The following is a 25676-nucleotide window of genomic DNA, read 5'->3' as shown; positions in this document are numbered from 1 at the left end:
TGTCCACGTTCTGTATCTACCCACGGCCTTCACTCATCTGTCTCTTCACATGGCTTTCTCTGTTTTTGACGTCCTCCCCAACACAATTTCCTCTTCTATTCATATTCCTTCCCCTCTTCCCGTGGTTGCTGCCGCCTTTGTTCCTTTAATACAATCTGTTTTGTTTGAGAGAGAAAGCGCTGCAGCTGTTTCTTTCCTTCTATTAACCTCTGTAACCTCAGCATCTGATTGGATAATTGGGACATTGATGTGGCGATGGAGCAAATCAACAATCATCATCCATAAACAATGCTGCTCAAACCCCAGGTTGTGCAGGCTTGAACACTGACTAGAGAGCTCTTCAGTTGCTCAGATTTAAGCTGCAATAAGGAATGCAGAGCCGACTGCGCGTGTGCTTTCATGTCTGTCGTTGAATATTCGCCGAGCTGGTCTTGAAGTACTGTTGATACAAGTGTTTGCAAAGATATCATCTGTCAAACTCTGACCCCATCTCTCTCAGTGTGTTTATCTCTCTGTCTGTCTCCCCCTCGCTCTCTCTCCTCCTGTCTTCTCCGCTCAGATTTAGAGGCAAATAGCTGATTCATGCAGACAGCAGTTAGCAGTGTAACTTATCCCCAGCAGCTACATTTATTTATGTGATCTGTGCCAACACGACTATAAATGATACACTAAGCTTCGGTCTCCGACGTCTTTCAGCTTCGTTTCCCTGCTAAGCCCGACACAGACTCTTAATGGGCATCGCCACCATATTTTATGCATTAACGACCCACTTAGTCTTGCTTTCCCGTTCCAGGCTTCATTTACCTTTAACCGTTGCAATTTCTACCGCCGCTCTGGCATGCAGGCATTCTTTCAGAACGGATTACTGTCACACAAGTGGCATCAGCAATGTTGTTGATGTGTTTTGTAGATCACGTCCGCTGCTGTCTTAGAGCTTGTTGTATTTAACTTCCCTCACACCTTTCATGCTTAATTAACAGGATTTTTCTGAAGGACTTTGAACATAATAAACACATTTTGGATTAATTATCTAATTCATTTCTTTTTGGATTGAGCCTTGGTTGCTGTGAACTTTGGTGAAGAGTTTTTTGATGCAACAGGATTTAAAACAACTTTTAGATGTGTTTTGGATGGGATGGAAATTAGTGTTCAGTTTAAGTAATCTTCTCCTTTTTTAAAAAAATCCAGATTTTTAAAGGGTAACTCCACCAATTTTACACATTAAAGTGTATTTACAGGTCTTTGGGAGCACCACTGCATATTTGAAAAAAGTAATATAAAGTCTTTTGTGGCTCCGGAGGAAGCTGCATGTAATCTGATAAATTGCCAGTGATGTCAATCAGTAGCCACGTTGCATTATGGGTACCGTAGGCACCAGGTTTATAAAAAGACAGACTGGTCTAACATTGCACTCATATAACCCTGATGGACTCATAATGGACAGGTTAAAAGCAAATGAACAAAAGAATCTGGTGCCTACATTACCCACAATACAATTTATCTACTGAGTAGGGCTGGGTAATGTACATGATATATATCATCATCTTGATCTGAGACTATATACTGTCTGAGATTGTGGATACTGTTATATCATGATATGGCAAAAGTGTTGTCTTTTTCCTGGTTTTATAGGCTGCAATTTCAGTCAGGTGATGTCATTTTCATTACCGATTACATTAAGTATTTATCACAAATCTAATTGTGCTGTGATGCATTGCATCGTGATGTGAAAGTATATATAGTCACCCCTACAATATTACCACAGCTTTTGACACGATTTGATTTATGAAGTGCTTTTGAGGACATTTTTAATATATCGAGATATAAACTGTGGATCACGATACCGGCTAAAAATACCATGATATCATTTTAAGGCAATACCGGGCAGCCATAATTAAAATTGGTGAAGTTACCGTTTAATTTCAGCATGATGCAGATAATGCTGTCAAGGCCAGTTTATTATTACTAGGTTTTCTAAAGAGAGCTCTGCCTGTCTGAAGAGCGTCACACAAGTGATGCATGATGCACGTCAGAACACACACACCTCTTTTTCTAAAGACCTCACACCCTGGCAGCAAATGTCACTTTTCTCATCAGAAAAGAAAATAAGCACAGATCAGCACACCCTGGTACTGTGCTACAGGAATCCATTGACGCACATAGTCTGACACAACATGATTGGCCCTGGCCACATTTTTCTGCTTTTTGTGTTCCAGCGTGATGCAAAACTTTTCCCTCAGTTCTTGTAATGTGTGGCTCCAGCTTTAAATGTTCAAATAGCCTTTCAGTGACTATTTGTAATTTCTAAAACATATACACTGATATAAACCCCATTGTGTCAGCACGCAGGGTTATATTCAGGCATCTGTGGCAGATCCAGTGTCCTTTTGTACATCACAGTACCATTAAGACTTAATTCTTTACCATTACAGCTTTCTCCAGGCAGGACAAAAGACCTCAATTTGCACGATAACAAGTGCAGGGTCAGGTGTTATCATGTTAAGTATAATAATGACACCAGATTTTATGCTAGCGCTGAAAAGACACAAATAGCTGCTCTCAGGTAGACAGAGTTGTAGCTCAAAGGAGAGCACAGTCCCTGTGAGACTGGGTTGGTCCAGCCCTCGGCTGCAAGCCCATTAGACCCCTGCTAATCACTCATCGAGGGCCATCACCTAGCAACTAGCCCTTCTGCTGTTGGAGAGCCTGAGATGAATGTAGGGGTGGCAGAGAGAAGAAGAAAAACCACAGAAACAGTCTAATTATTATTTCTTTTTTAAATGAGCCTCTGTTCAAGATACGAGCTCTTGTTCCTAATCACGACTGCATGTATTATGGCTGAGAGCTACTTAAAGAATGAATTAGAAGCTGTCCCTGTGCAAATAATGAGACCGTCTACTTTTAGGAGGCAGTAGAAGATTATTTCAGAGCACAAACAGGCCATCTCTGACACTGCAGCTCACACGTTTTCTCCACCCCGGTAGCGCGGATGGTAAATATAGCTCGGTGTGGGAAGTTTTGGCAAGAGACATCTAGTTGCCTGCTATGAGCAGAGCATAGCAGAACATACCTACCAACTGTGGGCGACTGTCAATTTTAACAAGGAGGGTGGTGAGGGTGAAATATCTTATTTCAAGGCTGGTCAGGAAGTCAGGAATTAACAAGTGCTCCAAAGACGCAACAGTTTGTGCTAAAAGAGGGTTTTTAACCATCACTTCTCATCTGTTCCCTCCATGTTAGATTGATTTCTTGTATGATATTTAACGTTTGCCAGCAAGTTTCCCATAACAACTTTATAAGGTGATGACATGTCGATGTTGTTAGAGTTTGCTCCGCCGCCCCCAAGTGTCCTCAAAAATCAATTAGTGCGGCTTAGATACTAAAAAACAACCGTCGAAGTTCCCTCGAGAAATGATGCAATCGATTGCAAGTCAGAAGTTGATATCTGGGAAGTTGTCCTTGGAAACTATTTGGAAAATATACTTGGCAGGTGATTGGACAGGGTAACTTCAACCAATCAGATCAACAGGAGGAAAGCTCTAGGGAGAAGAAGATCACCATGTTTTCCATTGAGAAAAGCCTTCAGTGCCTTTCTTTGCTCTTCTTTCAATGAAGAAATAGATTCCAATTGTGATATAACTGATGATGTGGCAGCATCTATTCCAACCTCTTGACGAGCAGCCATTGTTGATTTCAAACAAACAGTCGCTTCTCTCGCTAGGCGTCACCTAAACCACGTCTGTAGCTGCCAGTAGCTCCTCAGAAGATCCCGATTGGTCGGAACCACTGTGGTTTGGCCACAAGCGCATATCTCAAAGCCTGGCAAGATGGATTGGTGATGTCACATGATCCCCAACTTAAGTAGTCCCTGAAAGCACCACTGTGCCCGAGTACAGCCGCACAGAAGTGCTAGCACGGCTGTAAACTCTTGTTTGCTTTCTTTTATCCGTGTTGGCTTTGATGCAGTGTGATTGCAGATTGCAGCATTAGGCCTAGCAGTCGTAGTTGCTCAAACTATTAATGTGCTCAATTCTGTGGGATATGAAGAGTGAAGTTGCTGAATATGAGAACAAATGCACGGCTTCACATTTATATGAAAATAGGCTTTTAATTGAAAAAAATGAATAAATCTTTGGTGCAATGATTCCGCAGTACACCACCTCAGCTGTTTGTTCTCTCTGTACTGATTTTATCTCTTTGTTTGTGTGTGCGATTGTTTGTCTTAGGTGCTGACGGAGCAGGGCTGCGTGTTCCAGGAGAGACATGGCTGGGAGAGACCTGGCTGGTTCAACAAAGACGGGCCTGCTCCTGTGAGGCACTGCACACATATACACTGCACATGGGCACATGCACGCCAATGATTTATTTACATCCACATATTGAATAATGGACAATACTGACAGAATCTGGCCCAGTCCTTCTCTTCACTTGAAAATGCTGATAATTAATTAGCCTCTCATTGTTTGTTTGTCTCTTTGATTGCAAAGGTTATAGACTATGATTACTACGGTGCTTATGACATTAAGAGGAACGTGAACTACAAATACAACGAGTTGCTGGGCAGAGAGTACACCTTTGACTTCCCTCCACATCATGACGTGGTAAGTCTGTGTTTTTCAGCAGAGCAATTATTATTGAATTACGTGCAACTTCCTGTTTTGACTAACAAAAATATGCCAAAAAAGGGTCACCAGATGAGTTTAAACACTCTGACGGCTCCCTAGAGAAGAGAGAACATGTGTCCTCTTGGGAAATAACAATCATGGACAAATGACAATGATGCGAGTTCAGTCAGTGAGGTTTATGATGCATGAAGCGCGTATAAACTACCTCAGCAGCTCAGAGGACGCACCACAAGGGGAGAGTCATCAACCTTGACGTCAAAACCTCTCCATTAGTTCTCCCCTTGATTTCACAGCCCCGATGAATGTTTTCCTTCAAGGATCTGACTACAAATACACACATACTCATCTTGTCATGTTTGGCAAAGAGAGGAAGACACTTTTACTTAATGTCAGAGTCTGCGTTAATTGGATGTGTGTGTTGTGTTTTTCTCAAAATGCAGATTAAGAGCGAGTGCCTCTCATGTAGACACGGTGTGGCCGTGTTTGACATGTCCTACTTTGGAAAGTTCTATCTCACCGGACCAGATGCCAAGAAGGCGGCTGATTGGCTGTTCACCGCTGATGTTAACAAGAAGCCGGGTCGGTCTGCTGTAGCAAGCGCACACACATACATACACACACAAATGCAGAAACAGATGGGAGAGAAGATTGACAGAATGAAGAGGGCAGATAGATGGATAGAGGGACCGAACAAGATGCCAGCACATGAGCAAGATGCTCTGCTTATCCACAAAATCTCAAAATATCACAAATACAAAATGCCAGTATGAAGTCTCTCAGAGGTTATAAGTTATAAGGGATGAAAAAGGAGTATGCATTGCCAGAATTTTGTTGTAACTTATCAGAAAATCAAAAGCTCTGCCTGCACTTCCTGACAGGTGTTCACAGATGTGAAAATGGACAGGGCTCCAACTGCTCTGATATTCATTTCTCAACTGTCCTCACACTCATACTTCATTCGCTGTCAGTTTTCACAGCTGAACAAGATATTTCGCCTCTTTGTTGACAGCGACATCCTTTCAGATCCGTCTTCTGACCTTTGAGGCTCGTGTGGGATATGAAAATCTCAGATTTTGAAGACTCCACCTAACAGATCTGACCCACAGACACTGAATGAATTGGCTGAAAGCTTGAACTCACAGTTTGAACTGATTTAACCATCAGGACGGACGGTAATACTAAATGTGAACAGCCAGTAACCAAATGCTTTATAAACTTCGGTCAGATACCCAATGATGCACCGGATACTCGTTTTATGCGAGTACACGCTCAGCCCTAGAAGCTATCAAAAACTATTTGTAAAAATACATGTAGGAGGGAAAAGGGAAAAATATTCATGCTGAGAAAATAAGTGTCAGAGGCAGATAGATAAAAACAACTATAGATAAGATAATAAGATCCAGTAGTTTTAAAGCCAGAAAAGGTCAGGTTGACTCTCACTTTTGACAGCTTCTTGCAGTCTTTCTCCTGTTAGACAGCTTAGAAACCTACCTGTAATTAAAGTGCAATATTAAATTGCTGAAATAACCTCTGCTTTCACTTTATTATGCACCACTCATTCTGACAACCAGGTCTCACCCCACTTAGGAAGTTAGTTACTTGAAAAAACAAACCCTTTTTCTCTGACAGTGCGCCCTCAGCCTCTTTGTCAGTCACTCGCCTTTTCGTGCTCACAGTTCTTATTATACAGCTATTACAGTGGTCACACTGTGGTCACACGCTCTAAGAATATTTAACATCTCAGCAGGCCAATTTGTGTTTCGCTCACACATGACACCCCCCTTTTCTGTAATGATAGAAAGAAGCACTAACATCAATCACTCATTCAAATGAGAGTTGACCGAAGGGACAGCCACATATTAGCATGTCACCGCGGCCATCAGCTCCTTTGGCCAGTGGATGACGGAAATGTTATTATTTTGTCCCTTGTGATTAGATATAAACTTTATTCATTAGAAAATCATTTTTATGATGTTGTCATTATGAATATCTTAAAGCGATGTTCTCAGAAGTCACATTCAATGAGGGTAACATTTCAGTTGTTTCCTTGGCAACACTTTTACAAAAAGAAGACGTTCATATTTATTTTTTAATTTTTTCAAAAACGGTACATACAGTACATAAAACAGAAAAGCAATGAGAGAAATGGTGAAAAGAGGCAAAGCGTTAGTTAGCAAAGCAGGTCTGTGAGTGGCAGTTACACATATTAATGTAAAATGAATAAAACAAACAAACAAAAAGTAAATAAAAAAACAAAATAAAACAAAAGTAAAAGCAGCTTTATACAATCTTGCCGTCACTGATAATGAGATTAATAATGATTGCCCCTTTAAAACAACAAAGATGTGAAAGAAGTGTAAGTACACTTGAGTGTATTAAAAATTCATTCTCATTAACACTCGCACAGTCACACAAAGGCTTACAAACTGGATTACTCACAAAGACTCAGTTACACACAGAAGCCTGACCTCAGATCTGGGCTCATTTTTCATTCGGAGACTTCCATCGGCTCGGTTCCAACAGACTGCACACTTTAAATTGGCCTACAAAGCCCGCCACGAGAATTAATTGTTAATGTTGGTGTTTGTGTGCGTTTCAGGCTCCACTGTGTATACCTGCATGCTGAATAAGAGAGGAGGGGCGGAGGCTGACCTAACAGTGAGCAGACTGGAGCCTGGTGCTGCCAACCTGCCCCTGGCACCACAGTCCAATGGTGAGAAACAGAGAAAACGTGTGTGTGTGTGTGTGTGTGTGTGTGTGTGTGTGTGTGTGTGTGTGTGTGTGTGTGTGTGTGTGTGTGTGTGTGTGTGTGTGTGTGTGTGTGTGTGTGTGTGTGTGTGTGTGTGTAAGCATAATTATCTGCTCGCCTGTTTATATCTCCTGCCCTCTCACTGTTATTCCTCTGTTTATTCTTCCGTCACTGTTGTGTTTTAACAGTTGTCGGATTTATCTTTCATTCTGTTGTATCTTATTTTGGATTTATTGTTTTGCTCTGTTCTCTTTATTGTTTTGTCTCCCAGTCTGTCTACCTGTACTGTATATCTGTTGTGTATTCATTCTTCTTTCTTCTATTATTCTTTCTCTTCACTTTGTTGTTGTCCTCTGTCATTTCAATTCAAAATATCTTTGTAATTTTGTCTATTTGAAAACAATCTTTTTGCTCTGCTTTATCGGACTGCATCTGTTGTTGTGTTTGCCATTCAGTCATTATATTTACTTTTCTATGTCTGTCTTCATCCACCAGTTTTTTCCATCATTTTCAATATGCCAGAAAAAAATGAAACTGCAGGAAATCTGCACTAAAACTTTATGCATTTTAACTCTGATGGAGAAAAAAAAGGCACTTATCATCGGCTGGACCACTTCTATAATCAAATCCAAGTCCAGCAACTGCTTGGTCCCCCACATATTAAGGTCACTGTGAATGACCTGGGTGTCATCATCAACAGTGAGCTGAGCTTTAGACAGAACACAACAAAACTGTTCAATCATGTTACTACAGACTCTAGAATATTTCAGAAATCAGAGCAATGTTATCTTTTTTTTCTCCGAGTTGTAGCTCAACTTCAGACTGTGCAGAACCCTGCAGCTGGACTCTCACATCACCCTGCTTTTACTGCTTAACCATGTCTCTTAGAATATGTTTTAAAATCCTCCTCATTACTTACAAGGCTTTATGTGGCCAGAGGCCAGAGTACACCAGTGAACTCTTAACTCCTAATGCCTGACTTTAGGCCTCTTAAATTTGGATCTGCTGGGTATGTCTACGAGCTGTTCTACAGTCAAGGTTAAGGCCAAAAGGTGATGGAGCTTTTGCTGTATTGGCACCTCATCTTTGAAACGGTCTTCCAGTTAATGTTTGATCTGCTGACACTATTTCTTAACTCCCATCTTAAGACACACTTTTACAGATTTCCATTTTTGCCGGACAGCTAGTCTTATTTGTTTATTTCATTCAGCTCAACTACCTTTTCCTGTCTTTTAATTGTGTGCCTGTACTTTGCTGTTCTTGTGATTTCCTTTCACGTTTTTTTTAAGCTGAAAAGAGTTATAGAAATCAAATTATAATTATTATTCTACATCAGCTGAAATTTAGCAAAAACAAACTTTTATTTGTACTTGGCTGTGGTGGAAAAGTGTTTATTTTAAATTGAGATGCCATCGAGAAAAGCCTGCCCTTCAGCAGAGCTAACCTGAAGTGCTGGATGGTTGGTTACTTAATTAAAGGGGCAATATGTAAGAATTTAGCTAAAAGCATTGTTGTTATGCATTTCATTTAAAAGTTTTCTGTCAGTTCTTGTATTTCTCTGATATTCCATCCGTCATACTTCCTTTAATCACTCCTTATTCCTTTCCTTTCCCTCCGTTTGCTCCAGGTGATGCATACTACCTTGCCATCGGAGGCGGTGTAGCAGAACACAACTGGAACCACATTAGAACGGTTCTTCAGGACCAAGGCTTCCACTGCCAGCTGACGGACCACTCTGAGGACATGGGGATGATCAGCATCCAGGGACCCAAGAGGTGGGGAAAGAAAAGGAGGTGGAAGGGAGGTGGAAGGGAGGTGGAAGGGAGGTGGAAGGGAGGGGGGGTGGGGAGAGACATTGTCATGATTTATACATCCAGGTGAGAAAAGGACAACAGCAGTGAGTGAGGGAAAAGAGTGGTGGAGAGGAGAGAGGAAAAAAGAAGAAGGTAACTGATTGGTCTAAAGATGGGTTATGATTCACATCGTGGACACAAGAGGGGGGGAAACTGAAAGACGAGCTGCTGGATCGATGAGAGCAGAGAAGGTTAAGAGCCCATTCTCAAGACTTGGCCATAGGCATTAGAGGTGAGTGAGTGCAGGGACGGAGTTGGATTGAAAACAGCCGACGGAGGCAGAGAGGCTCAAGGGTAATTGTGCAGTTTAACGTAGCTGGCGACTTTTTCATGATGCCACAGAGTAAATTCAAATCTATTTTTCATCTGAGTGAGCGATAATGATGAAGATTACTCAGAGCAGTTGCACTCTCTGTCTCAACAACAGTTTACACCTGGGGTTAGAGGTCCATGTGTTTAAAAGCCTGAATCATAGATGGACTTGGAAGAAATGAAGCCTCGTAGAAGCAAGAGCCACTGGCTTCAGACTTATATGGACCTAAATGTGACATTATTCCAAATGAACCTCTGCTTGAGTGGATTCAACCATCAAATGGTCATTTTTAGCTTTGCTAGCAGCGTAGCTAGGTATGTCGGTCAGTCCAATACTCAGGCCAGGACTGAAAGATCTCAACATTAGGGATTGCCATGACATTTTCTACAGACATTCGTGGTCTCCAGAGGATGAAACCTACTGACTTAAGTGCTCCTTTGATATTTATGCCTCTGCACCAGCAACAGCCGCGGCCATAGGCATTATATTTTCAAGTTGTCCGTCCGTCCATATGTACGCCCACACGTCTGTCCGTCCCATTCTTGTGAACGCGATCTCTCAAGAATACCTTGAGGGAATCTCTTTAAATTTGGTACAAATGTCGACTATGACTGAAAGATGAACTGATCAGATGGACTTATTTCATTCATTCTAGGTCCTCTAGTGCCACCAGCAGGAAGGTTTTCTGAGCCACTTAGCCTTGCTTCCAGTTTTGCCCATTGTTCATTTACAGTATTGCATAAAAAAATTCCTCGGCAGCCAAAAGCATTTCCCCATAAAACATAATCCATGGAGGTTTTCTGTCTGCAAAGTTTTCGAGCCAAGAAAAGTGATTTACATCACAATGTGAAGTATTTGGGCTGAGCCAGAGAAACGCTACTACACATACTCAGTGGGCCGTATAACCAGGAAGTAAACCCAGACCCCAATAAGCCTTTCTGGTGTACGGGCCAAGTGAGCAATTCTTGACTGAACAAGTGCCATCTTTGGGTCACGTATCTAGCTCTATTTTACATCTATAGCCGATCCCAATCCAACTCCGTATATTATTTGGTAACTTCTGATACAGATGAAAACATATATTCATCTAAACCGTGATAAAATATGTATCCGACTGAAATGACAGTTGTAGCCTTTTCAACTTGACACTTATTATACTGTGATCCAACTGATGCAAATACTGAATGTCCTGGCTCAAAAAGTTTTGATATGAATGAAAGTTAAACTTGATGTAGGGCAGTCTGAGAGAAGACATATCACTCTGTTGGTTTTTTCAGTCCGCTCAAAATCTTTGGTACCAAGCACAAACACCGGCTACAGAAATCACTAATACCAACAGACATCAAACTTTGGCCTTTTATCCTCTTACACTCTGATTCAACGTTGATTTAGTGACAGCTGATGTGATCTGCTGCCAGCAACATTTGTCCTTTTAACCAGCGAAAGCGACAGTCAGCACCGGTTAAAAATGAGCGGGTGCTACCTGAATGTTTTGCACGCTTCTATTTGCTGAGTAAATCAGGCACGGAGAGGAGAGATTTGTTCGTGTCAGAGTTTAGTGAATCAGTGTATTTTGCCAACGTCTGTGTCTGAACTCACGCCAGTGTGACCAAATCATTTTTCAACTTCAGACACTAATAGTCACTCACATATGCAGTGAAGTGCTGCACTGTAGGCTGTCATAAAGGAGAGGAACACTACAGTTCTCATTGGATTAATGCAGAAATGTAACTATATAACTATAATAGTAGATACTGGTGTTTAATTCAAGGCCTCTTGACCCTTGAGTCTAGTGTTGCAATTCATTTCCGTAATAAATTACAAATTTCCAATATAATCAAATCTTGTCACCTGTTCTGTCTGCCATGATGACTCCTCAGTGTAAACGCTGCAGTGATGACTCTCCAGGACTAAATGTCAAAAACTCTCTTCAGCAGATATACTGTCTTTATATTAAATCTCGTGAAGTTGTGCAGTTTATCATAATTGTGCAGGGATCTTAAGTTGCAGATTTCAGTATTCTTTTTTACCCTCACCTGTCAGACCCATCATCCATTGATTTCTTTATCTGCGCCTGAGAAATCCTGTACTACACGGGGGAAAGTGTTGCTGCACATTCGGACATGGGAAGTAGTCCAAGCTTGTCACTTTCTTCTGGCTTCCTACAGCTTTCCTTTTCTTCTCCTCAAAGGGCAAGCCGGGCCACCTTTACCTGAACTCCTCATCTATCTTTTCTCTCCCTCTCACCTCCTCTCCTCCCCACCCCCCCGTCCTCCGTCTTTGTTCTTCCTCCTCACCAGCAGCAGGGTTAGGCCACTGTGTGGGCTGTGTCGATTTCTTTCTCCTTGAGGCTTTTCTCATCTTCTGTCCTCCTAAGTTTCTTTTCTCTCTCCGTCTCTGTTAGATCTTATCCAGCCTCTTTCATCTCTCCTCCCCAGTCCTCCCTACTCTCCGCAGTCTCCTCTTCCCCTTTTCCAGATTTTTTCATCCCTCTCCTCTCGTTTATGTTGCTTACGTCAAACCTGAAATGAGTGCGTCACTAGCAGCAGTAGGCAGATATATGTATGTGTTTCATTATAGATAGACACGCACAATAGGATGCTGATTATGGAACTCAACGACTTTTCTTGAGCATCCAAAGCGCACTCAGCTTCAGAGTGTTTGCGGCCGTGGATGTGTGTTGGTAATACAAACAAGATTGGCATTGCCTGTGTCGGCACAGCACCGTAATAATCCTCAGCTCCTCGTCATTGTTGCTGCCACATATGAGAAATTGCAGAAAATTGACCCTCCAATGTTTGGGTTTTGTTGTCTGATGAAGCAAATTGATCTCTTTAAAGCTTGAGGAGAGAGAAAATTAGCAGCGTTTATGGAAATGTCTCTGTTTTCTCTCCCAGAGTGAAAGTCTCATTCCAATTCTCCAGAGAGAGGGGGAGTGTGTAAACTTGCAGTTTTTTTTTTTCTCTCTCGCGCAGTTTGGCAGCGAGCTCCAAAGGGTGAAACTGGTGCTCTGTCACTTGCTTTGTAATTATGAACCTTATTTATAATATATGGAATTATGTGATATTCTGTAAGAGAGCTCTGTTTGTATGTGTGTGTATGCATCCTGTGATCCACAGCTGAGAGCCTCAGTTAAGTGGCAAGTCAGAGAAACAAATTGGTGGTTGCAAGACCCCCCCACCACCACCACACACACACACACACATACAGACACACACATACAGACACACAAAGCCTTTCACTGATTATATATAGCTAATTGGCCTCGCTCTTAGGCTCTTGAGTCCAGTGTACAAACACTTAAGGGAGGACAGAAAATTGGAGGACAGCCCGGAGGAAACATCAGCCTTTGCATCACACTCGCGTGCACGTGCATATATGCAAGAAATGTTGTTTCGCATAAGTCCGTTCCCGTGTGCACACGTCTCTACATCCAACTACGACAGCATCGATTGCTTGACGCCAACACAGATGTACAAGCATGTAAGGTACACACAAACGGTAACCTGAACCTTGGCTTCCTGCCACGCTGTTACAAAAATATCTTCCAGAAACGGCCTCTACCTGCCCACTCACAGACATACAAGAAGCAAAGTAAGCTAAACTTAGTCCCTTTTTTCTGTTGACTCATCTTTATGTAATATTGATTTTAGCGTGTGTGAGCGTGTGTTTGTGGGAGAAGGAGAGATGATACAATTCAACAGCAAATATAACAGAACAGGCTGCTGTTGTTTTGTTATGTTTTGTTGAAATACTTTATTTAAATTTAAATGTAAAACGAGGTTATGAAACAGTCTCAGTTAAATACTGAGGCCTTTACATGACGTACATAAGCCAAAGAGACCATTGTGAGAAAGTTGACAATTATATAGTTATTATATATCATATTATCGTGGTGATATGTTACAGCACTAAAACAAAGTTTTTGTTTCACCATCATCATAATACAGTTATTAATCTTACATAGCTAAAAATAGATATAGTACCTCATTGTCATGCATCCGTTATGCAAACAGCTGTGTTTAAACGTTTGAACGCTTCACTATTAATAGTTCAACAATACCTACGTTGGTATTTTTTTGCTCGTTGTGATGCAATTTCTTGCGGTACCTTCAAATGCTCGTATCCCTAAAATCTGTACAACCCAAGCTAAAAGGTTACGTAAGTCAATAAACCATAATAAAAGATCAAAGTTCTAAGTGTATAATTTTTCATCACATTTTAGAAAATAAGAGCGCAAAACATGTTGATCCAAAATATTTCTAGATACCCAATAACTTGTTTGAACTATGTGCATAATAGTTTCTGAGATAAGCAGAATTCAAATGCTAAAAATGAATCGACAAAAAAGATAAAAGTTCCTCGTAGCAGCTTTAAAGACAAATCTGAAAGCATTCAGATGAAGTTACTTCAGTCACACCATATGCAGAGCTGTGTTGCAAAATATACTGATCTGATCCCCGTTTATGGTGTGTATGGGTTTCTTCCATGTGCAGCCGAGAGGTGCTTCAGGAGGTGCTGGACACAGACCTGAGCAACGAGGCTTTCCCATTCTCTACCCACAAAGTTGTCAACGCAGCAGGGCATCAGGTGAGAACACACACACACACACGCACACTTACTTTCCACTGTAATTGGATGTGGTACATTTGTCAGTTTCAAAATAACCCTGCCAGTGCTAATATGTGCTAAATGTATGCAAATCACTGCTGCTGATGAGTGAAACCCGTTTATAATTTTTAAAGGTTCAGTCAACAGAGATTGTAGACTGTGTGTGTGTGTGTGTGTGTCTGCGTGTGTTTCTGTGTGTGAGGGACAGATGGAATGTCTCAAGGCATCCTTTTGACTTATTTAGATGTCAAGTCTGTCCAAATGTTTTGTTTTTCTCTACCTTTTCTCCGTCTTCTGTCTCTTTCTTCGTCTTCCCCTGAGGTCGACAACAACTCAAAACAAAGTTTTAAATGCTGTTGTTTATGAGCATGGGGGAAATCATATATTTATACTGAGCCGTATGCATTCATTTCTCTCACAATAATGCTGTGAGGTCGCCTCAGCCTCTCAGGTTGACCTCTACACTGTTCCTGGCCTCGGATCAAAAAGAGCATGTTGTACCGGCACACGCGGCGACACATATGTCCACAAACACACACACTCCCTCTGTCTTAGCTGCTCTTGCATGAATTATGCAACGCTCCGGTGATTGCAGTCCGCGTCTTCTCACAGCTCTGCAGTTGTGTTTGTGCATTTGTGTGTGCGCGTTGTGCTCGCGCCGTGTTCCAGCTGGTTGCCGGCCTTGTCTGGGTGACATTTTAATGGCTGCACTGCTGCGAGAACAGAGCTCTCTCTCTGCCCTCTGCTCCCCTCATAGCTCATTAGACTCCTTCCGTTTCGCTCTCTTCCTCACCAGTTGGTTGAAGCGATGGTGCTGGCATGCGTGTTAAGTCACATGAAGTCATGTTTATATGCATGTTTGTACTCATGCCTGTGCTGTGTGTGCGTCTGTGTTTGATGTTTGCCTGGGAAATGTATGAGTGACAGCCTGCATGAGGCATGCATGTGTTTCTGTGTGTTTGAGTTTGTCGCCTGTGTATCTGCTTGAGTGTGTGTGTTGTGCGTAAGCTCGGGCTTACATGTACTGTCCTCCCCAGAGTTTCATAGTGTACATATGGGGCCCAGGGTGATCCCTGGCTGGCCAGATGGCCTGGCTGTCACAGCACCCACTGGGGAAACTGTTGGAGAGAGTTTTTCTCTCCTCCTTTTTTACTCCCTTACATATTTTCTCACTCGCTTTCTTTTCTTTTCTCTTTACAGTAGCTTTGCCTCTTTTTGCACAATTAATCACAATATGACTGAAATCGCAATATGGCTAAGTAGCATGTCCAAATCGCAGAAGGTGCAATTTTTTGATAAAATGTGAGACAAACCAGCATCTAAATGAAGTACTGTAGTGCTGCAGAGATGACCTGACCAGATGTAAGAAAACATGTTTGTTTGGTACAGACCCCAACAAATGTCACATCAACTGAAAAGTTTCATATCAGTTGATATCGATAACTATTGGTCAAAGACTTGGCAAAAAAAGGTGCAATTTAACCTGTTTAATATAAATTTTGCCTCTTAATCAAGGCACACAGGCAGCATTTTTACATGTTAGTACGACAACGGTGTTGCAGCTGAGTACCTCTCCCTTGTGGACTGCATGTAGTTTGTTTGCAGCAGATGTAGATGGTTGTGATTGACAGCATGTTGTGTACTCCAATTGGTGGAAGCAGCTAAGGTTGTAAAATAAGTTTGTTGTTTTACCTGCTTCCTTCACAGTTTACATACACCAGTGTCCTGATATGGCGATCATGCAACTACTCGCCTGTTAAATGATTTGCTGTTTGCGTGTCACTCATAGCTCGCTCCATTATCAAGGGATATGTCAATATCATGACATGATATTTGTCGTGTGCTGTCAAGTTTGTTTGCAATTAATGCATACACGTGAAACTATCAAACATTTTATTGAACTATTTTCTTAATGCTATCGATGACATGTATCGCTGATGCATATTGCTATCGTTTTTCCCCCAGGCCTAATCCCCACTAATCATGTATCATATCACAATGTTTTTGTTTTGTTTGTTTTTTTATTATATCATGCAGCCCTACTATATATTATTTTGCACCCTAACCATTCTGCTATTTTTCAACCTGGGTGTTATTCCCACATTGTTTTTTTTTGTGAATGTAGCTACCTAATCATCTCAAATCCCACTTCTTGTCTGCCGTATCAGTGTGCACACACCAGCTTCCTTGCATGAGAGTGAGGCTGCAGCATGTATCCTAGAGATGTAGACGAAAACGCAGGATGTCAGTTTGTGTCTGCAAGTCTTCTGAGTCGCAAAAATAAAATGACAAGTTGCAGTGTGCAGTTTTTGTGGATTGCCAAAATATGATAAACAGATTCTAGTTGTGTGTAATTGTTCCCCAGCTGCTGAGCAGTGCACTACAGCAGCTACGGGGATTTCTAAGGCGCTATTTTCTGTGTTTACTTGTGGTTGGAAGGACACATTTTTGATGATATCTGTTAAATTGAGCTTATTTTGTAAAGCTGTGGGAGGTTCGCTCTCTTTGCCCCATTTGATGCCGCTCTGGCTTCATTGTGTTTGTCATGTTTTCATGACCTATATTAATAATGGACACAATAGTGAGAATAACACCTGGGTTTATTAACATTTCCCCTTTTTCTTTTGCCTTAATTTTCTTGTCCGTCAAATTTTCTTGTCTGTGATTCTTCCACGTTTCACCTCGTCTCAGTCTGCTTCTCGACACCATTTCTCTATTCTTATTTCTCTCCCCCTCCTTAATCTTCTTTTTGTCATTTTTACCTCTAACCCCCAGAGGTGTCTTTCAAAATCTTTCAGCATTTTGGCGCAACATCCATTTCAAAAGGGAGATTACAGCTTCCCTGTTCCCCTCTCTGTGTGCCCCTTATCTTATCCTTGCATCTATTCTATTCTAAATCTGTTTTCTTTGTGTGTGAGTGAGAACGAGCAGACGCGTGGCAGCTTGGCCTCTCTCCAGATCACTAAGCCCTCCTCTCTAACCCCTCTCTCGTCCAGGTGCGAGCTATGCGTCTTTCGTTCGTTGGAGAGCTCGGCTGGGAGCTGCACATTCCCAAAGACTCCTGCCTTCCTGTCTATAATGCTGTCATGGCTGCCGGCGCAAAGCACAGCATCATCAACTCAGGCTACAGGGCCATCGACTCACTCAGCATAGAGAAAGGTACCTTTAGAGGTCATAAATAAGTAAACCTCAGCTTGAACCACCTGTTGATCAGAATGAATAGTCCTCCACCTTTCTTCTAGTGCTTTTTATAGCCAATGTATTTTGTCTTCCTCTCTTTATTAGGGTACAGACATTGGCACGCTGACCTTCGCCCAGACGACACACCCTTGGAGGCGGGGCTAGCCTTCACCTGCAAACTGAAGAGTTCGATCCCGTTCCAGGGCCGTGATAGGCTGGAGAAACAGAAGGAGGAGGGACTGAGGAGGCGCATCGTCTGCTTCACCATTGATGAGTCAGTAAAAAGCCTCAGATTATGTGCTAGTTTGAAAAAAATGAATCAACAGGGCAAGTTGTCTGTAGGATAACAGAAAATGTGAGCATCGTAGGCGTAGTAGCCACTCCTTTCATTCTTTTCAATGGATTCTGATCCAGTGACCTTCAATAATTTAGCAAATTTTACTCGGATAACAGAAGCCCTAAAGGTCCAGTGGGCAGGATTTAAGAGGATCTGAAATGGAATATAATATTCATAATTATGTTTTCATTAGCATAGAATGAGTTTTTCATATCTACAGATGGAGTGGAGCCTCTTCCACAGAGTCTGCCATGTTTCTACAGTAGCCCAGAAGGGACAAACCACACACTGACTCTAGTGTTTTAGCAGCCATCATAAGGAAGGGTGCGATGAGGGGGCTTCAGTTAGTTCAAAATCGAAAATATACATTGCACTTCTTTTTGATAAACCAGGTGTGTAGGAGAGGGACGAGTGGACTCATAGTTGCAAGCAAACTCCTGCACACTTGCAAAAACACACTTATTGCACGAGACCTTCATCAGGCAGAATAGTTCATTACCTTGGATGGACTCCTCCAAGATGGCTAAGAAGGTCTAGTACCAAAATGTTGCAAATACGTAAATGTATTTTTGCAGGTGAGACAGTGTACGCAAGTTTGCTTGCAACTTTTCGGTTAGCTAACACACTGGACCTTTTAATATTAATGCATTTACCAAATGTGCAGTGAGTAAATGAAATGCTGATTAGTAAAAGGCCATGTTCATGGTGGCATGGATGTCTGAGCCCCAGATATAACAGATGTAACAGCGTGGAGAAGCAGTTAATTACCCTGCTGTGGATTTTTACACATTTTACAGACAAGACCCAAACTGAAATTTCGTTCCTTTCCTGTTAGAATCTAAATCAAGTCAGATATTTTGAATGTTTTCATGTGTTTTCAGACAAAAATCAACTGGTAGTTTGGTTATTATTAATTTTTAATCTTCAGCTGGAGAGTTACATCCACAAATGAGTTTTACAAACTCCTTAAATGAATCAAACCAGGCTCAAACATTTTTCTGTGCACACAAAAACAGCAATTTTTGTTAACATTTTTTTATGTGAAAGAGTGGTGTTTTTATTAAAGTTGGCATATTGTGTTTGGGCCTGACAGTCGTCATCATTGTGAATTTGTGTAGTTGTGCGTGTGTTCGCATATGCAGCTAAATCTTGTGCGTGCAGGAGGAAGTCTGCTGTGTTGGAGTCTACGTTACACACTTCTCTACATGTTACTGCGCACATTGAATTAAATATGCTCTGGATTAAACTGCATCAAACAAGTTGATTTTGTGAAAAGGCATGCGTGGTGTTTGTTTGCATGTAATTAAACACTCCCTTCTCTCTCTCTCTCTCTCTCTCTCTCTCTCTCTCTCTCTCTCTCTCTCTCTCTCTCTCTCTCTCTCCTCTCAGGAAAGTACCAATGTTCGGTCTGGAGGCCGTTTTCCGTAACGGCGTCCCCATTGGTCACCTGCGGCGTTCTGACTATGGCTTCTTTATCGACAAAACCATTGGTTATGGATATATCCGCCACCCCGATGGAGGAGTGGTAAAGACCTTAATAACAACATTTACACACATACACACACACTGTATCCCTATCAGTTCCCTCCTTAAGTGTTCTGTGTTTAACATGTTTATTTTCTTCATCGTTTTGTCTCATTTCCTGCCTCATTTTTCTTAAATCAAGAAAATGTTTTTGCCAGCCTGGTGATATTATCTGATTTAACTATGGTAGAATCTTAAATTTGGGTACACCATATCTTATTTTAATAATTCTTTGAATGAGTACATAAACCAGTAAAACAAAGTACTATATATGTGGTTGTGTTTTTGCATAAAAGCGTGTGAGCTGGTAGGTTTATTAGTCTCCTCTTCATAGGCACTTCAGGTATTATCAGCTCTCTGTCACGTCCCACCACTCACTTCACGCTGAATAATAAGTTTTATTGGCCAGTGTACAGTTTTCTTGTGTGTGTATGTGTGTGTGATGATAACACAGACACACACAGAATAACAGATGGAACATCAAACAGGAGGGTGGAAGCAGCAAGAGAGACACAAAAAGTTATTGAAGCGGTGTGCTCAAAGGCAAAGGCAGTTTTTTAGACTGAAAAATAGAACAATCCTTCTGTGATTTGTCAGAGGACTTAGATCCGTATCTTGTGTGAGTTTGCGTGTGGTAGCACGTCGGCCTTTGTGTTTGCGTGCTCATTGGTTTAATATCCTTCCCCGAGTCGTGACCAGTAAAACAAAGAGGATTGACCCTCTGCTTTGTCGAGCACTTCAGTTTGGAATTGCGCTCACACAAATGAGGACATGTGCACAGAGACACACACATGCATACACCATACACCGGATCCACTCTCCTGTCACTCAGTATTACAGAGCACATCCCCTGCAATCACATCACTGGCTTCAGCAGAAAGAAGTGTGCGTCAGTGTGTGTGAGTGAGAGGTGTCGTCTCTCCTTTCTCTTCCTTCCTTCCTTCCTTTTACCCTCCCATGTCCTGATTACATCTTCTCTTCAGCTCTGTGTCCTAAATTTCTGTCTTTATTTCAATATTGTACTGCTCAGTGACACAGTGGTAACTAAGGAAGTGGGAACACCATTAAAATGTACCCCTAATTTCATTGGCTGTTATAGCGAGTACTGTACATGCATCATAAGTGTTGAACAAGTGTACCCAGTGTTCCCTGGAAACAGAAGTGGTTATAATGTAAAGCATGTGTACACTACAACACAAAATAATGATGTGAAAATGTCATATGAGTCACAGTGAAACAGCAGTTTGTAAATGTCTATAATGGGATGCATTGTGGAAAATGTGTGCAGGTCATGATAACAAGATGGATTTAAATCCGGTTCCTCACGTGTGATTGGATTGCTCGTAAGTGGCTGTCCATTGGCCTCCAACTACACCTCCCTCAACTGTGTCGTTAGATCAGCAGGTGGAGGTGAATTGGTTAAATTAGCCCTCAACCACAAATCTCTGCCATCTGACACCCAAACACACACCTACTATTATGATAGTGCTCTGCTAGCTACAGCTGCTATGAGCTAATGATCGAGTGCAGCTTATAGATAGCTAGCTAGTTGTCCCAAATCGTATTTGATAAGATACATTTATCTGAATGTCTATAAGTGCAAGATGAGTCTTCAAAGATGTGTTTCACAGGAGGAGGAAAGACAGACGGACATTTGGATGTGAAAAATGTGTGAAAAAAATGCACGAATGATTATTTTTCAACTCAACTGTCAGAATACAATGTTGACAATGTACAGTACGTTTCTGCAAACAGTGGATATGGTGAAACTTTACATTTCTTTATTTTGCAACCTTTTTAGGTTCAGTTTTATGTTGTGACAATGCTGTGCTAATGTTCTGCTTAGGTTTAAGCACAAAAACCACTTGGTTAGGATTCTGAAAAGATCATGTTTTGGCCTTGGTCAAAGATATCCACTGGTTTCACACTAAGAAATGTCAAAACACAGTCTCACACTGTGGTGTCTGGCTTGTTAGCCTTTTCAACTGTAACTCCACCACCATCTCCTCTTCCACCCGATATGAAAGTCACTATAAAATGTCAATATGGTGCATTTATCACATACAAATGTGAATGCATCAGTGGTTTGCAGGAAGGCAGACTTACAACATTTTATCTTAAACTGGCAATAGACAACTTCTATTGCTTTAAGTCAGTGTTCTCGGGGACTCCTGCCCTGCATGTTTCTGATGTTTCCCGGCTCAACACACTTGATTCAAATCAATTAGTCGTTATCAGGCTTCAGCAGAGCTCGATGACGAGCTGATCATTTGAATCAGGTGTCTCGGGGCAGGGAAACGTCTAAAACATGCAGGACCAGGATCGAAAAACATTCCTTAAACTTGTTATAAACTAAATGTTGATTGCCTATGTAAGGGTAATGACACCACCATTATTTAGATTAGCCTCACTTTCACTGTGCAATTCTGTCTGCCACCGGGTATGAAATCTCCCAGGGAAATGAAGGCTCCATTTATAGCACAACCCTCTCTTGCTTTCATGTCTTTAATATAGACTAAATGAAAGAATAAACATCAACCCCTGCTGTGGTTACTTGTTTGCGCAAAGCAAACTCCTTTGTTACTCCAGATGAAATTATGACAATTATGACCTCCTCAGAGAACGAGCTTCTTTCTTCTCTCTTATTTCTGAAGTGGTGTTGATCATTTTTGTCGCAGAAATTTGGACACAAATGTAGTGTCTGTCGGTAGTTTCTCAGCTCTGAGGAAAATTGAAAGTGATCACGTTGTCTTTGTGACAGCGGCGCCAACAATAATACCACTTGGAAATGCTGGAATATCAGAGGATTGTGAAGGAACACTGAATACAGCCAAATACAAGTCAGTTATGGATGTTTTTGTCAATTGACCTTCAGGCTAAGATCATTGCAGCATGTGTACAGTAATGCCCTTGTCTGATTTACACTGAGGACTTCAACGTCGTACGTACCTTTTGCTGTAATGTCTCCAAACTGCAGTAAAGGCAGCTCTGTCCCTGAATAAGGTTGTTAAATGGATATAGTCACATCGCTGTTCCCTCTAAAGGCTGCAGCATGGAAGCAGTCAAAACTAAGTGGTGATGAGAGAGCTCCGCGTGTGTGTGTGTGTGTGTGAATGACAGAGGGAAAGAGAGACAGATTGACAGATCAGTGGGAGAGCTGCAGGGAGGGAAAAGAGAGTCAGTCAGAGAAAATTAGCTCTCTGGGTTACGAGGGAGCTGACATTGACTCATGAGCAAGTGAATTGCTTTCAGTGTTTTATAACTCCTGCGCCGTCCTCTTCTGTCAGACACGAACGCTGTGAAATCGTCCGCTGTGGAGTGCCGTGCCAGTCGGGGACACTGTCTTTACAAAGAGTGTGGATTAATGGGTCATCTCATTTTCACTCTGTTTTAATCTCCAGCGTCTCCCCCCAAATTTTAATTCTCCTTGCCTCTCTCTTTTCTCTGGTCACCCTCCTCTGCTTCTTCTTTTCACTAAATCTCCCTCTTCCTGTCTTCATCAGGTGAGCGCCGATTTCATCAAGACGGGCGAGTTCACCCTGGAGAGGATGGGCGTGACGTACAAGGCCAAGGCCCACCTCAAATCTCCATTTGACCCTGAGAATAAACGCGTCAAGGGTATCTATGCTTGAGGAGGACCACACATGTGAAAGCGACATCCAGACGCAGCTGTTTTAGTCCAAACCTCTCTGTGAAATACTATGTAGGTGTCTCAAATGTAGATATTTTTATTCATATTATATCTGTGATTTAATGGAAATGGAGGAGACATGATTTGAAATGTAGATGATCACAAATCTGTATCAACATGTCAGAGAGGAGCTGATAAAAATCTTGTTGTTCAGCTCTACGTTTTTCTACCAATCTCGAGTTTTGCGAGTAACGGTGTTCTTTTGGGAATGCTACCATGCCAGTAGTATTGCTGTTAAAACAAATTGAATCTTTCTAAGTGCTGTATCGTAGGCAAGTGTTCCCTCACAGAGTCGTTAGGGCCACTTGTGGGTCTTTGAATGAGAGGTGAAACGTCTCCATGAAACTGAAAAGTCCAGTTGCCTACGATACAGCACTTAGAATTACCATGACCTGGATGACTGAGAACCTTCATCAGCAAATTGAATCTTATCTCCAGTAATGAAAGGCTTCATACCAGTACACCAGGCTGGACTGGAAAAGACCCATTCAAGCTCAAGATCAGGCTAACTTTAAATAAGCTTTTACCCTTCCCTAGATTGATCTCAAGGAGTCAGATAACAGCACATTATCTTTATTTGTCATCTCGATAAATAGAAACATTACCGTACAACCCTTGTTCATGTCAAACTTTCAAAAGTCAAATCACACCAATTCCGAATGGGGCCTTATTCTGTCCATGTCATTGAAGATTTCAAGAGGTGACGATGCCTCCAATGCAAACGGTGCTAAGACTTAAAGGAGACATATTATGCTCATTTGCAGGTTCAGAATTTTATTTTGGGTTACTACTAGATTAGGTCTACATGCATTGGTGCTCAAAAAACACATCGGTTTCCTCGTACTGTCCAGTGCTGCAGCTCTGTATTCCCCCTCTGTTTTGATCTTTTTAACTTTCAAGGTCTTTTACATGCACAACAGCCTATTTAAACACTAAAGGAAAAATGAAAAAAGCAAAATAGGTCTCCTTTTTTAACTCAGGAAATCTTAATCTAACTCTATGAAGGACTAGCAGCAGGCACAGAAGTGGTCCTGAGGACAGTATTATAGGTGTGATGATAATTTTTTCTATGAAACATCTACAGCTGTTTCCCTTGCAACCCAAGTGCTGATAATGGTACTAAAAGAAACGCATGCATTTATGCGTGTAAAGTAAGCCATAAATTCACAATGAGTGACCCAGGCCTCTGTGTAGTTGAGCCGAAGAGAAGACTACAGCTACTACCTGTTGTAGTTACTAATATTTGTACTGACAGTACACAATATTATATTACATTTTAGTGCTGTATTGTTTCATTTCTAATTCATCCCATGAGACCACAGAGTCTCGTATGAGGGAATCAAAGTATCGTCGAACTGTACACGAGGCCTTCAGGCAGTTTGAGTCAGATTACACAGACTGATGTTTGTGCTGATAACATTGACTAAAAGCAGAGTTTTACTTGTTTGTATGGTATCTAAATCACAGGCAGTCAGCCCGAGTGTTTATCAGAGTTGGATGTAAAAGGAAGGAAAAAAACACCCGGAGGCACTTTGTTCCAGCCGGGAACAAAACACTGCCGGAGAAAAATGACAGAAAAAGGGGAGTTATCAGAAAGCAGCTGTTAGAAACCCCTCTTCTTTTCTGATCCGTCCCCCCGCTGCTGTGCTTCGCGATGATAAACTGCAATCAGTGCTGTTTGCAAACTTAATTCTTTTAGTTTTTTTTAAAGATACATTGTTGTGTAACAAGGCTATCTACCAATTCAGACATGATTAAGAGCTCATGCTTTGTCTTGTTTTGCTGTTTAATCAAACGCAACATTTTGTGCATCCGCTTTACAGTAAAACCCTCCGAGCAGTTCAGGGGGCAGAGTTGCTTCTGCTTCTACTGTGAAGCATCAGCACACTGAAAAATGCTGTCGCCTCATTAATTACTGTGACACTGTCAGTTCAAAATGTGAACTTAGCATAGCAGAGAATGGTAGGACTGTATTGGAGGACTTGTGTAATTAAAATGATAAAACATATGCCGAATCGACCGTCTGAGTTCTTTGGGACAGGCCTTAATTTGACAATTAAAGGATAAGTTTGTTCAAAAATTTAAATTCAGTCTTTAACTTCTCACCCTCAAGATAATGGAAAGTTGGGTGAAGTTTCGTAGTCCACAAAACATTTCTGGAGCTTCACAGCAAAACAGTGTTCCAGCATTTTCCTAAACAATTGAAGTAGACGGGGACTTGTTTTAAAACATAAAAACAACAGAAAAAAGACATGAAATGGCTCCATACAGCTTGTCCGGTGTAATCCAGTCTCTGGATGCTCTGAGATCCCAAATTGGTTTGTAAAGACGTTATTTACACCCTTATTTAAACTGAAATCTTGACTGTAGCTGCCAAGCTAAAAGCGTTCGCGCTCACCCCGTCTGAAGGGGGTGCACAAGCTCAACCACGCATTGAGAGTGCAATTAGGGATCTTGGGGCTTCCTTTTATTACGCCAAATGAGCTGTATGGAGTCATTTTATGTTTTATTTTCATGTTTTTATTTTATTTATGTTATTTGTTTTATGTTTTTTACATTTTAAAACAAGTCCCCATCGACTTCAGTTGTTAATGAGAATGCTGCAACGCTGTTTTGCTGTGAAGTTCCAGAAATGTTTTGTGGACTATGAAACTGACGGCAGAATTTTCATTTTTGGGTGAACTTATCCTTTAATTTAGTCAACACATTGAGAACTTACGGTGCCTCTACATACACTGTGTGTGTATGCATAAAAAATAAATCTGCTAACAAATGTGCTAGCTAAATTAGATA

The 25676-nt window shown here is 41.5% G+C and overlaps 1 protein-coding gene across 2 annotated transcripts in view; it reads left to right on the top strand.

Annotated features, from left to right (window-relative positions):
* sardh (sarcosine dehydrogenase) overlaps positions 1 to 23024 on the top strand; it is a 46241-nt gene extending 23217 nt beyond the window's left edge. Inside the window, exons 13-22 of one of the 2 annotated variants that reach the window (XM_073477552.1) lie at positions 4227 to 4310; positions 4488 to 4601; positions 5066 to 5204; positions 7225 to 7338; positions 9002 to 9149; positions 14037 to 14130; positions 17148 to 17310; positions 17437 to 17605; positions 19058 to 19193; positions 22696 to 23024. In XM_073477552.1, the coding sequence (XP_073333653.1) occupies positions 4227 to 4310; positions 4488 to 4601; positions 5066 to 5204; positions 7225 to 7338; positions 9002 to 9149; positions 14037 to 14130; positions 17148 to 17310; positions 17437 to 17605; positions 19058 to 19193; positions 22696 to 22824 (1290 nt within the window). In that variant the 3' untranslated portion in view covers positions 22825 to 23024. The remainder of the gene's footprint in view (positions 1 to 4226; positions 4311 to 4487; positions 4602 to 5065; positions 5205 to 7224; positions 7339 to 9001; positions 9150 to 14036; positions 14131 to 17147; positions 17311 to 17436; positions 17606 to 19057; positions 19194 to 22695) is intronic. The other variant, XM_073477553.1, reaches the window with a different exon arrangement.
* Positions 23025 to 25676: the final 2652 nt, after the last annotated feature.

The sequence above is a fragment of the Pagrus major genome, chromosome 12 (genome assembly GCF_040436345.1).
Source record: "Pagrus major chromosome 12, Pma_NU_1.0".
Lineage (NCBI taxonomy): Eukaryota > Metazoa > Chordata > Actinopteri > Spariformes > Sparidae > Pagrus > Pagrus major.
The sequence above is the reverse complement of the archived record's forward strand: the minus strand, read 5'-3'. Positions and strand labels throughout refer to the sequence as shown.